This window comes from Dama dama, chromosome 20 (assembly GCF_033118175.1).
Source record: "Dama dama isolate Ldn47 chromosome 20, ASM3311817v1, whole genome shotgun sequence".
NCBI lineage: Eukaryota > Metazoa > Chordata > Mammalia > Artiodactyla > Cervidae > Dama > Dama dama.
The window spans coordinates 34,367,552-34,378,978 of NC_083700.1; the positions used below are offsets into that span (position 1 = coordinate 34,367,552).

Here is an 11,427-nt window from a genome sequence, read left to right on the forward strand (position 1 = left end):
TCCCCTCCTTATTTAACAGAGGTTCTACTATCATTCAGTTAGCCTGCAGATAAGGTTTGATATACATACGGATTAAGGGCCCCTTAAGAGTCCTTAAGACGTTCCCTTATTACAATAGCCAGAACATGGAAGCAACCTAGATGTCCATCAACAGGTGAATGGATAAAGAAGTTGTGGTACATAGATACAAAGGACTATAACTCAGTCATAAAAAGGAACAAAACTGAGACAGTTGTAGTGAGGTAGATGCACCTAGAGTCTGTCATACAAAGGAAAACAAATATCATACATTAATGTATATATATATATGGAATCTAGAAAAATGGTACTGATGAGCCTATTTACAGGGCACAGATAGAGACACAGATGTAGAGAATGGACCTGCGGACACAGTGGGGGAGGAGGGGGTAGGACGAACTGAGAGAGTAGCATTGACATATATACACTCTCATGTGTAAAACAGACAGTAGTGGGAAGCTGCTGCGTAACACAGGGAGCTCAGCTCGGTGCTCAGGGATGACCTAGAGGGGTGGGATGGGGGTGGGATGGGAGGGAGGCCCAAGACAGAGGGGATCTATGTACACAGAGTTGACTCACCTTGTTTTACAGCAGAAACTAACACAACATTGTAAAGCAGTTATGCTGCGATAAAAAAAGAAGAAAAGATCTTATAGTCACTCAGTTGAATCTGTCCATGACCCTAACACTGCCAAAATATCCTATTTTTTGACTGCCTATCTCATTCCCTCAACTTCCTGGCCTCAGAAAATCATCTTTCCTAGCTGGTAACACTGAATAAGAAAGCAAATACTTTCCCTCACAAAATAGAACAAAGGTGAGACCCTTAAGGTTTGACTGTCCAGAGCAAAAGTTAACCTGAAAAGTTAATTTGGGGGAATGAGGAGAAGCGATATTGACACATTGTCTTCTGGGGCTTCATGGAGCTGAAGAAGTCCTAGAAACAGGGAAAACTTCCAGAACCAGGTAAAAAAGTATTTTAACCCAGGGCTCCCCAGATTTCCCAGCAAAGACTGAGATGAGGTGAGACTGTTTGGATATCCAAGTGCAGAGGATCTAGCACAAGTCGGGCTATTACACAGACCTAGTTTTGAATTCTAGGCCACCCATGGACACTTGAAATTAGAAAGGAAACTCACCCTACCTCTCCACGCCACGCTAATCTTCTATAAAACTGGTGTAACAGCTACTTCACAAAGTTGTTGGGAAGCTTAAATTGGAATAAATTAGCTAGCATACATGAAATACCTAGGCTATTGACTAGCATATCATAGGTTTTCAATAAGCGTTAGTCTTACATCCCAAGTTAATTTGTGACTGGTCTGTTGTTTTAGGAGGAGAAATCCAAACATTATAAATTCATCTGTCCCAATGCATTTGTACTTTTTTCCTTTCTTCTTTTAGTGAACTGTCTTTTTTAAAAGTTTCATCTTTGCTACACCCAAACTAGGGGGAAATGTGTTTTCCCACGCCTGGCCTAAGGGGTTTAGGGGCTCTGTGTTCTAAGTGTTTGTGCTGCAGAGGCCAGGCCAGGCACCTACCCAGTAGCTCAGAACTCCTCGCCATCCACATTCTATGCACACGCCAAAGAGAGCGATTCCCTGATGGTCAGCCTCTGTCGACTCCTGGTGCCTGGTGCTTGCCCACTTTCCCCCAAACCTCCCATCTCCACTAGATAAATATTTATGGCAACTAGGGTAACAGGGTCCTCATGGCCTGGACTGATAGGGCTCAGCCCCATCCCACTCTAACTGAACTATTAAACAGAGTGCGGCTTTACGCGCGGAAAGAACAGAGACTCAATCACAGGGCCCGGCCGTTCTCCTCACAGGTCTAGCCTCGGGAGTATCCTCCCCCAACGCCAGGAACTGCAGAAGTCGCGCGGGCACGCGGCCAAGCGGGCAGTCGGAGGGTGGGGAGGGGGCGGGGGGAGGGGCGGGGGAGACGGCGGTGGGGGCGGAGTCAGGGCGCGCACGTTGGCACCCCCTACCTACTCGGCTATAAAGCCCCTCCCGGTAGCCATCTACCACCAGTGCGCGAAGGCACAGGGGCGATTTCGACATGGCTTCGTCAAAGTCAATGGTTCTAGGTTACTGGGATATTCGCGGGGTGAGTGCGGTCTCAGCGGCTGAGCCGGTCGGTCTGGGAGACTGACGCGGAGGTAGTGGGGGGGTCCTCTTGGCGGTCTCCGAGGCCAAACTTACGCCTCGCTGCGCAACGGCGTGCGGCCGGCCTCCTGCGAGCTCCGGGGCCGCGGAGACCGGCCCCCTGCCCCGCCGTTGGAGACGCTGGCCTGGGGGAGAGGGGCTGAGGGCAGCAAGCCAGCCTGGGGTAGGTCTCGGGAGCTGCTTAGCCACCCCATCCCGGCGGGACGCGGCGTCTCGGCAGCCCTAGCAGGGACGTTGGCGGGTGAGGGGCTTGGGGGCTGGGAACTGCGCAATTGCTGACCGAAAGCCTTCCCCCACCCCCACCCTTCTCCCCCGACCCATCAGCTGGCGCACGCCATCCGCATGCTCCTGGAGTTCACGGATACATCCTATGAAGAGAAGAGATACACGTGCGGGGAAGGTAATGTTTAAGTAGGTGCCAGTGCGACGCCGCGCTGAGCCGAGCAGGTCTTCCAACTGTTCCTGCCTTCTTGAGCCCAGAGGGTGGCATCACGCCAAGGTCGGGTGGGACTTCTGCCACCAGTCACCTGGGAGCTCTCTGCTGTGTTTAGTGTGGGGAGAGAGCTGGGAATTCTCCTCGTGCCATAGCCCAACTCTGCCTTAACACTGATGGTAATGGCTAAGCTTTTGGGGTCTGGGTATGTGAGGTATTGGGCTTCCCAGGTGGCGCTAAAGAACCCGCCTGACGATGCAGGAGACATGAGATGGGGGTTTGATCCCTGGGTCAGGAAGATCCCCTGGACGAGGGCATGGCAACCCACTCCAGTTCTTGCCTGGAGATTCTTGCCTGGAGAATCCCATGAACAGAGGAGCCTGGCAGGCTAGAGTCCACAGGATCACAAAAAGTCGGCCACACTGAGGCGACTTAGCAGGCTTGTGAGGAATTGGAATTAGGGTGTGTCCCTAAATCTTTCCACGCTCCTCAGGGGGATTTTAAGCTGGTTGGATCCCACTTCATTCTTTCTCTTACAGCTCCTGACTATGATAAGAGCCAGTGGCTGGATGTGAAATTCAAACTAGACCTGGACTTTCCTAACGTAGGTGGTTTTAGGAGAAGAGGGGGCAGAAGGGAAGGCCTTCAGCTATATCCTTGCTCCTTTCCTCTCTACTCTAGTGGTTTGTAAAATAAGGGCTCTTCCTTTCGATAGAATGCAGGGGGTCCTTATACTTGGATGAAGAAAAAATTACATTTGCATTTCTACTAACCACTAGCTGAGAGTTAACAGTTCCTTCTGTTGTGAATGTAGGCAATGTGACTTTGATTATTAGCCAAGCCTGTGACTGGGTATTTTTGTATTACATGTGCTGCAAATATTATAAATAAATATTATTTACACTTACCATACTTTGAAAGTATGATAGAAATTACATCTTGTTATTTAATGCATTCATAGGCACATATTACTCTTACAATTTTGTTCTTTTAATGTTATATAAATTATGTAATATGTGTAATTTCCTTTATGCATTTAAAAGCCTTATTCGGAGAAAAAGTGCATAGCATGCACATGCCCATACACAAAAACACACACAGTAAAGCACCCCTGTCTAGAATCAAGTGTAGACTCAGTTGCTACCTTTTACTTTCTTTCTTCTTTCTCCTAATACAGCATTTTTTCTCTACTGTTCTCTTCCCTGCAAGTCTTCTTTCCCAGGAGAGAGAGGCAGGGAGGCAAGAGAGAGTCAGGTTGCTCATTTGGCCTCTCCTTTTCTTTCCAGCTGCCCTATCTCTTGGATGGTAAGAACAGGCTCACCCAGAGCAATGCCATCTTGCGCTACATCGCCCGCAAGCACAATATGTGTGAGTGGGGTAGGGCTGGTGATGTGAGGGTTGCTCCCCTGGGAATGGATAAGGCCAAGGGTGATTTCCTGTCATCTGGCCTACAGGCGGTGACACTGAAGAGGAAAGGATTCGAGTGGACATCATGGAGAACCAGATAATGGATTTTCGCATGCAGCTGGTACAAATCTGCTACAACCCTGACCACGTGAGTTTCCTGAACAGGAAGGCATCAAGAAAAGGAGCCTTTAGGAACTCAAGGGTTAAATGTGCCCCATTCTCCTGCTGCTGCCTTCCCACCAAGTCTGTCAGAATAAGAAACAGAACTCTTATTTCTGGAGGGGTTATTTGTCATGTAAGTCGTGTTGGCCCTTCTTTCCACATCCCTCCTTTCCATCTACCACCTCACCCTGAAAGCATGGAGAGGAAAGCACCTGGAGAAAGGGCTGCTAAGTGTCCATCACTGGCCCATGCCCTGATCCATGGAGATGATGGCAGCTGTTCTCACTTTTGCTTTTACTTCTCCCCCAGGAAAAGCTGAAGCCTCGGTACTTGGAACAGCTACCTGGACAACTGAAACAGTTCTCCTTGTTCCTGGGGAAATACTCATGGTTTGCGGGGGAAAAGGTAGAAGACAGGAAAGGAAAGGGAGGGGATCCTTTTCTGTCTCTGCAGGTATAATGAGCTCCCCAGACCTGATGATCTTATTGTCCCTGTAGCTCACCTTTGTGGATTTCCTCACCTATGATGTCTTAGATCAGAACCGTATGTTTGAGCCCAAGTGCCTGGATGAATTTCCGAATCTGAAGGCTTTCATGTGCCGTTTTGAGGTAATGCCCCTTGCACCTGTCTCTTAAAAAACACAGGCTGCCCTGGGCCCTCGAGGGACCCCGTTGTTGTATATTCTTGCCTAACAACAACTTTTGCCTAAAGGGATCAGTGGTTGGACACCTCTAAACCTTTAGGTCTTGGGAAGGCCATGACTTCTATACCTTGAAGTCACTGTCTATAAGAAGTGGTGGGGATGAGGGACATGGGGGTGGAGTCAGGCAGCATGCGAGTGCTACTGTTTTGAAATGGGTCTTTTGGCCTAGGTTAGAGTCTTTATAAGATTTGGTGTGCTTTCCCTTCAGGCTTTGGAGAAAATAGCTACCTACATGCAGTCTGACCGTTTCCTTAAGATGCCTATCAACAACAAGATGGCCCAGTGGGGCAACAGGAGAATCTGCTGAGCGGAAGGCAGACTTGTACTGCTTCTTTTGTTCCATTCCATCCCTGGGGTACCTGTACTCCCTCTTCCCTGCTCTTTTCAATAAATAGCATTCAGGCTACTGATGTCCAGCTTGATTTCTGTTGGGAATAAAGGCTGAAGGGGAATAAGGACATGTGAATTCAATCACTGCAAATTGGCATTTGCCTGCCCCACACCTGAGTCCAAGGGCTAGAGGCTCTTGCCCAGACCTTGAGAATACTAGAGGGAAGGCTGAGATTTCACAGCTGTAGATAACAGGTTGTTAAATGAGACTGTACCCCCTGTGAAGTCTTGGTGAAGTCTTCAAGTAAAACTGTGTGGTAGATTTGGAAAGATTTCAAGTAAAATTGTGGGGGATAGTTGTGGAAGATTTCAAGTAAAATTGTGTGGTACTATGGACTCAAAGGAACTGGAGATCAGAAAACAGACCCTTATGTATGTAATAAAGATACTTCAAACTGGTGGACTAACCCTTTTATAGGAATAGGACAGTTACTTAGCAATTAAAAATAATAGACTCCTACCTTATGCCATTCACTAAAATTAATTCGTCTGGAGTTTAAGGCCCAATGTTAAACACAAAGCTCTAGAAGTATTAATGAAAATTTATGAAAATTTGTGATCATAGAGTAGAAAACATTTCTCTAAATACAACATTTTAAAAGCTGTAAAGGGAAAGATTTTACAGATTTACCTTTTTTCCAGATTGTAAACAGATTTTTTATGACAAGGAATAACTAAGAAAAATTAAATGGCAATGAGATAAAAGACCAGTATAGAGACTATTATATAAAGAACTCTAGTCAAGGCTATGGTTTTTCCAGTAGTCATGTATGGATGTGAGAGTTGGACTATAAAGAAAACAGCGCCAAAGAATTGATGCTTTTGAACTGGGTGTTGGAGAAGACTCTTGAGAGTCCCTTGGGCTGCAAGGAGATCCAACTCCATCCTAAAGGAGATCAGTCCTGGGTGTTCATTGGAAGGACTGATGTTGAAGCTGAAACTCCATTATTTTGGCCACCTGATGCGAACAGCTGACTCGTTTGAAAAGACCCTGATTTTAGGAAAGATTGAAGGCAGGAGGAGAAGGGGGCGACAGAGGATAAGATGGTTAGATGGCATCACCGACTCAATGGGCATGAGTTTGGGTAAACTCCAGGAGTTGGTGACAGACAAGGAGGCCTGACGTGCTGCGGTTCATGGGGTTGCCAAGAGTCGGACGCGACTGAGCGACTTGAACTGAAATCATTAAGGCATTCCAGGTATTTTTTTAAATTGAAATAATTCCTTGTGCCATACAGTAGGTCCTTATTATTTATTTTATACATAGTAATGTGTGTCAGAGAAGGCAATGGCACCCCACTCCAGTACTCTTGCCTGGAAAATCCCATGGACGGAGGAGCCTGGTAGGCTGCAGGCCGTGGGGTCGCTAAGAGTCGGACGCGACTGAGCGACTTCACTTTCACTTTTCACTTTCATGCACTAGAGAAGGAAATGGCAACCCACTCCAGTATTCTTGCCTGGAGAATCCCAGGGACGGGGGAGCCTGGTGGGCTGTCTATGGGGTCGCAGAGTCAGACACGACTTAAGTGACTTAGCAGCAGCAGTGTGTGTCAGTTAATCCCAAACTCCTAATCTATTCCCTCACATTGCCCCCCCCCTCTTTCCCTTTGGTAACCATAAATTTATTTTCTATGTTCATTTGTATCAATTTTTTAGGTGTATATACAGCAGCATCAGCAGCATCGCATATAAATGATATCATATGATATTGGTCTTTCTCTGACTTAGTATGATAATCTCTAGGTACATCCATGTTGCTTCAAATAATGTTTTATTCTTTTGTTATGTCTGAGTAATATTCCATTGTGTATATGTACTACATCTTTTTCATCCATTCATCTGTCAGTGGAATTTAGTTTGTGTCCATGTCTTGGCTGTTGTAAATAGTGCTGCTAGGAACATTGCAGTGCGTGCATCATTACAAGTTAGAAATTTCATCTTTTCTGGGTGTGTGCCCAGGAGTGATATTGCTGGATCATATTGCAGCTCTATTTTTGGTTTTTTAAGGAACCTCCATACTGTTCTCTGGGCTTCCCTGGTGGCTCAGGCAGTAAAGAATCTGCGATGCAGGAGATGGAGTTTGATCCCTGTTTTGGGAAGATCCCCTGGAGAAGGGAACGGCTACCCACTCCAGTATTCTTGACTGGAGAATTGCATGGACAGAGGAGTCTGGTGGACTGCAGTCCATGGGGTTACAGAGACTTGGAGACAACTGAACTACTAACACTTTCACTTTCATGCTGTTCTTCATATTGGCTGCACCAATTTATATTCCCACCAATAGTGCAGGATGGTTCCCATTTCTCTACACCCTCTTCAGCATTTATTATATATAGACTTTTAATGATGTGTGTGAGGTGATATCTCATTATGGAGGTAACTCAGTTTTTTAAAAGTGAACAAAAGCTATGGACAAATGATTTATGGAAATAGAAATATTGATGGCCCAAAAGTTAAAAAGATGTTTATAATTCAAGAAATTGAAAATTATACCAGTAAGAGGACCATTTTTCAGATGAACAAATCTAAAGTTTATAAAGTATTGGAAAAGCTTGGGAAATTGACAAGGATTTCTTGCTGGTGGACACTCTTTCCCAGGACTCATTTCTCCGGAAACTGAAGGGTCAGTTTCCCGTTTCTTTGCCTCTTCCCTGTGGTGAACAGACTTTAAAATGGCCCTCATAATCCCACCTTCTTGTACTCAGGCTCTTGTGAAATCCTCTCCCTTTGCGTGTGGGCAGGACCTATGACTTCATCTAATAAACTACAGCAAAAGTAATACGATGGGGAGATGTGGCTCCCAGGTCCCAACTGCCCCTGACTCTAGTTCTAAGACAGGCAAGAAGAGAATTCTCTCACAATGGCTGCCTTCAAGCAAAGAAGGAAAGTGGACACCCTGTCACCCCAGAGGCACAGAGATCGCACAAGTGTGAAACTAGTCGACTAGTGATTCGTTTGTGCAAGTAGCATCAGTAAGAATTTTTTAAAACAAAAAACTTGTGATAGCTGAATGTGGTGAAGAAGTTCCCCCAAAAGTAGAGAACTTCATTTGTATTCATTATTGAGCAACTAGATAAAGGCATTTCCAGTTCAGATGGAAATAGCTTATGTGATTCAAGAAAAATTTGTAGAGTTATTTCATGGATGGGATAGGTGATGTGTACAGAAATGGATCTGCCTTTAAAAGTAGTTGAAGCTGGGAGGGATTGGGGGCAGGAGGAGAAGGGGACGACAGAGGATGAGATAGCTGGATCGCATCACCGACTCGATGGACATGAGTTTTACTAAACTCCGGGAGTTTGTGATAGACAGGGAGGTCTGGCATGCTGGGGTTGCAAAGAGTCACGACTGAGCGACTGAACTGAACTGAACTGATCATGAAGTATACCAAAGGAAGGATATGAGATAAAGTATGGACAATTAAACAGCAAAAACAAGGAAAAGGGAAAAAAAATAAGAGCTTATTAAAACATCTGGACTTGGTACAGAAATTGCATTTTCCTTATCCCTCAGCTGCAAGACTAGGTGGTACAGTGAGCCATGTGGATCAAAGGGATTTAAGGAGTCCAGGTGGATGGTAGAGAAGGGAGGAAGTAACATTTAGCCTGTGATTTTCCTAATGTGTAAGTTTGCTCACATCACTGCTGCTTGAATATGGATATGGCTAATGGCTTCTTAGGCCTTGGGGAAAAGACAGTTTGCAAAACCCGTCATAGTCTGACCTCTGCTTCCTCTCCAGCTCCATCTCTTGGCAGATGTCCGTCCCTTTCCCTGGAGCATTGGGTTCTAGCTTTTCTGAATACCCTAGACTTCAGAGTCAGGCTGCCTGGGTTGGGATCCTGGCCTTGCTACAATAAACTCTGGCCCCCTGTGCCTTCTCTGACAAATGAACACCCCCCACCCCGCCCTGCCCAGCCCTCACTGGACCTTGTCAGGAATAAACCAGTATTTCTAAAGCATTTAGAATGGATGAATGTTACATAAACTTACAAATTATCTAGAAGCACCATGTTCTTTGATCTTCATGCTTTTGCACTTGCTGTTCTCTCTGCCTGGAATGCTTTTGTTCTGGCCAGCTAAGCCTGCCTAATGCCTATTAACCATCTAATGTAAGCTGAGAAGCCCTTACCTGGGGGGAGCCACAACTGATAATCCCTCTGGGAAGTATTAGTGATGGTCACCAATGATTTATGATTGTTTCCCTTTTAGAGAAGTTCCCTCTTGAACTTACATGTAACATTCTGACTTGCTTTGGCCAATTAAACACAGTGGAAATTACACATTTTCCGAGCAAAAGCTTTAAAAGCCAGTGTGGGAGTGACCATATCTACTTCAGACTGCTATGGAAGCCTCCACCAGTCTGGGTTTCTGACAGACCAGGAAATCCAGGGGCTGTTGACCGTAAGTGGACAGGAAGGGTGAGCAAGAAATAAACATGCATTAAGCCACTGAGATTTGGTTTCTCCTGAGTGGCATTCCCCCACCTTCCACCCAACTAATTTCAATGCACTGACTTTAAATCCCTGTTCCTATAGGATTCAATGTTTTCCTCTGTCAGCTCTTATTGAACTCCAGTTGCTGGCTTAAATGTCTGTCTCTGCCATTGAATAATATGTTGCCTGAGAGCAGGGACTGTGACTTAAGTAGATTTTATTTGGAGCTTGTGTAGAGCCTGACACAAAGTAGACACAACAATGCATTGATTTTCTTTTAATGAAAATGGAAAGAATAAAGAAGAGTTTGCTTCAGAAAAGTACTTAATGGTCTCAAGGAACCTTAAGAATTTCACTCTGTTCTGGCCCTGTTCTTGAAGTAGGTGGCAGAAGTCCTTGGAGGGAGCACAGAAGATCAGGTTCAGGGAGGTCCCAGAGATCAGCAAAGAACTCTGAGGCTGGAGAGTGGGCGATGAGATTTCATGGTCTGGTCTGCTGCTTGCTTAGGCCAGATTGTAAGGAAACATCACTGAGGACCAGCAGATATGAGCTCTTTGTGTTTTGGGAGGATTTTCAATAGAAATAATTATAGGTGTGTCACACGTGAGATTTAAATGCAGAAGAAAAGATTAAATAGACATATGTATTTTTGAATTTCAAACGAATAGGTGCTGCTGTGCAGAAGACACATAGAGACAGAGGGCCAGCCTGAGGTTATTGTCACTAGAAGGAGTGTTTACAGTGGTGGGGAGAGGTGGGACTAGAACCAACAGGATAATTTGCATGCTGGGTGAGACGTTTGAGGGAAAATGAGGCTAGATCTGTATTTTATCTTCTGTGGTGTAATGTTTCCAATAGTACTAACAGATTTTTGTAAACCATGACTGAAACACTATCTGCTTCTTTCCAGAATTATGTTTAAAATGGGAAGAAAAATAGAATGCAGGAAATGCAGAATGGCTGCTGGTTCTTTTAGACAGGACTGTGCTTTGTCGGGGGATTGTGTTGGGAAGAGTTGGGGAAAGCCAGATCTGGTTAACAGGAACAGAATAATGGGCATATTCTGAAAGACTTGTTCTGGAATCCACCAGGACTGGACCTTCTTCTCTGCTTCCAAGTCTTGAGTTGCTATATAGAGCAGGCTGGTCTCTGTGTGTCTGTCATCAGTCAGGTGGTAGACTAATAAAGTGGGGTAACAGTGAACCTGAAAGTGAGGTCACTGGAGGAATGGACACAAGAGCTGATCCAGGGAATAGCTTTAGTTTGCAGATATCGATGTTTAGTGTAAAAGCTTTATTATGCAGTATCTCTTTGGAATCTCTTACCATAGAAGGGTATACGCGTGGTAAAAAAAAAAAAAAAAAAAACCAAGTGCTCAATCATGTCCAACTCTTTGCAACCCCATGGGATGTGGCCTGCCAGTCTCCTCTGTCTATGGGATTTTTCCAGGGAAGAATACTGGAATGGGTTGCCATTTCCTCCTCCAGGGGATCTCCCCAACCCACAGATTGAACCCACATCTCCTGCATTGGCAGACAGATTCTTTACCACTGAGCTGCCTGGAAAACCCCTATTTGTGTGGTCGATAAAGGCAAAAGAGTTTATTTGCAAATGTGAGTGTGGGCTGTTTTCTATTAAATTACAGAGCTCACTAATTTTGCCTTTTTTTCCACCTCCCATTCCCTTACTACTTCATGTGGACTTAATTGGGAG

At 45.3% G+C, this 11,427-nt stretch overlaps 1 protein-coding gene across 1 annotated transcript; it reads left to right on the plus strand.

Moving 5' to 3' along the window:
- The first annotated feature begins 1,969 nt into the window (after positions 1 to 1,969).
- Positions 1,970 to 5,297, plus strand: GSTM3 (glutathione S-transferase mu 3). The gene is made up of 8 exons (XM_061119962.1): positions 1,970 to 2,127; positions 2,511 to 2,586; positions 3,159 to 3,223; positions 3,906 to 3,987; positions 4,074 to 4,174; positions 4,498 to 4,593; positions 4,686 to 4,796; positions 5,100 to 5,297. Exons 1-8 carry the CDS (start codon positions 2,080 to 2,082, stop codon positions 5,196 to 5,198), a joined length of 678 nt encoding a protein of 225 aa, XP_060975945.1. The 5' UTR covers positions 1,970 to 2,079; the 3' UTR covers positions 5,199 to 5,297.
- The last annotated feature ends 6,130 nt before the right edge of the window (positions 5,298 to 11,427 follow it).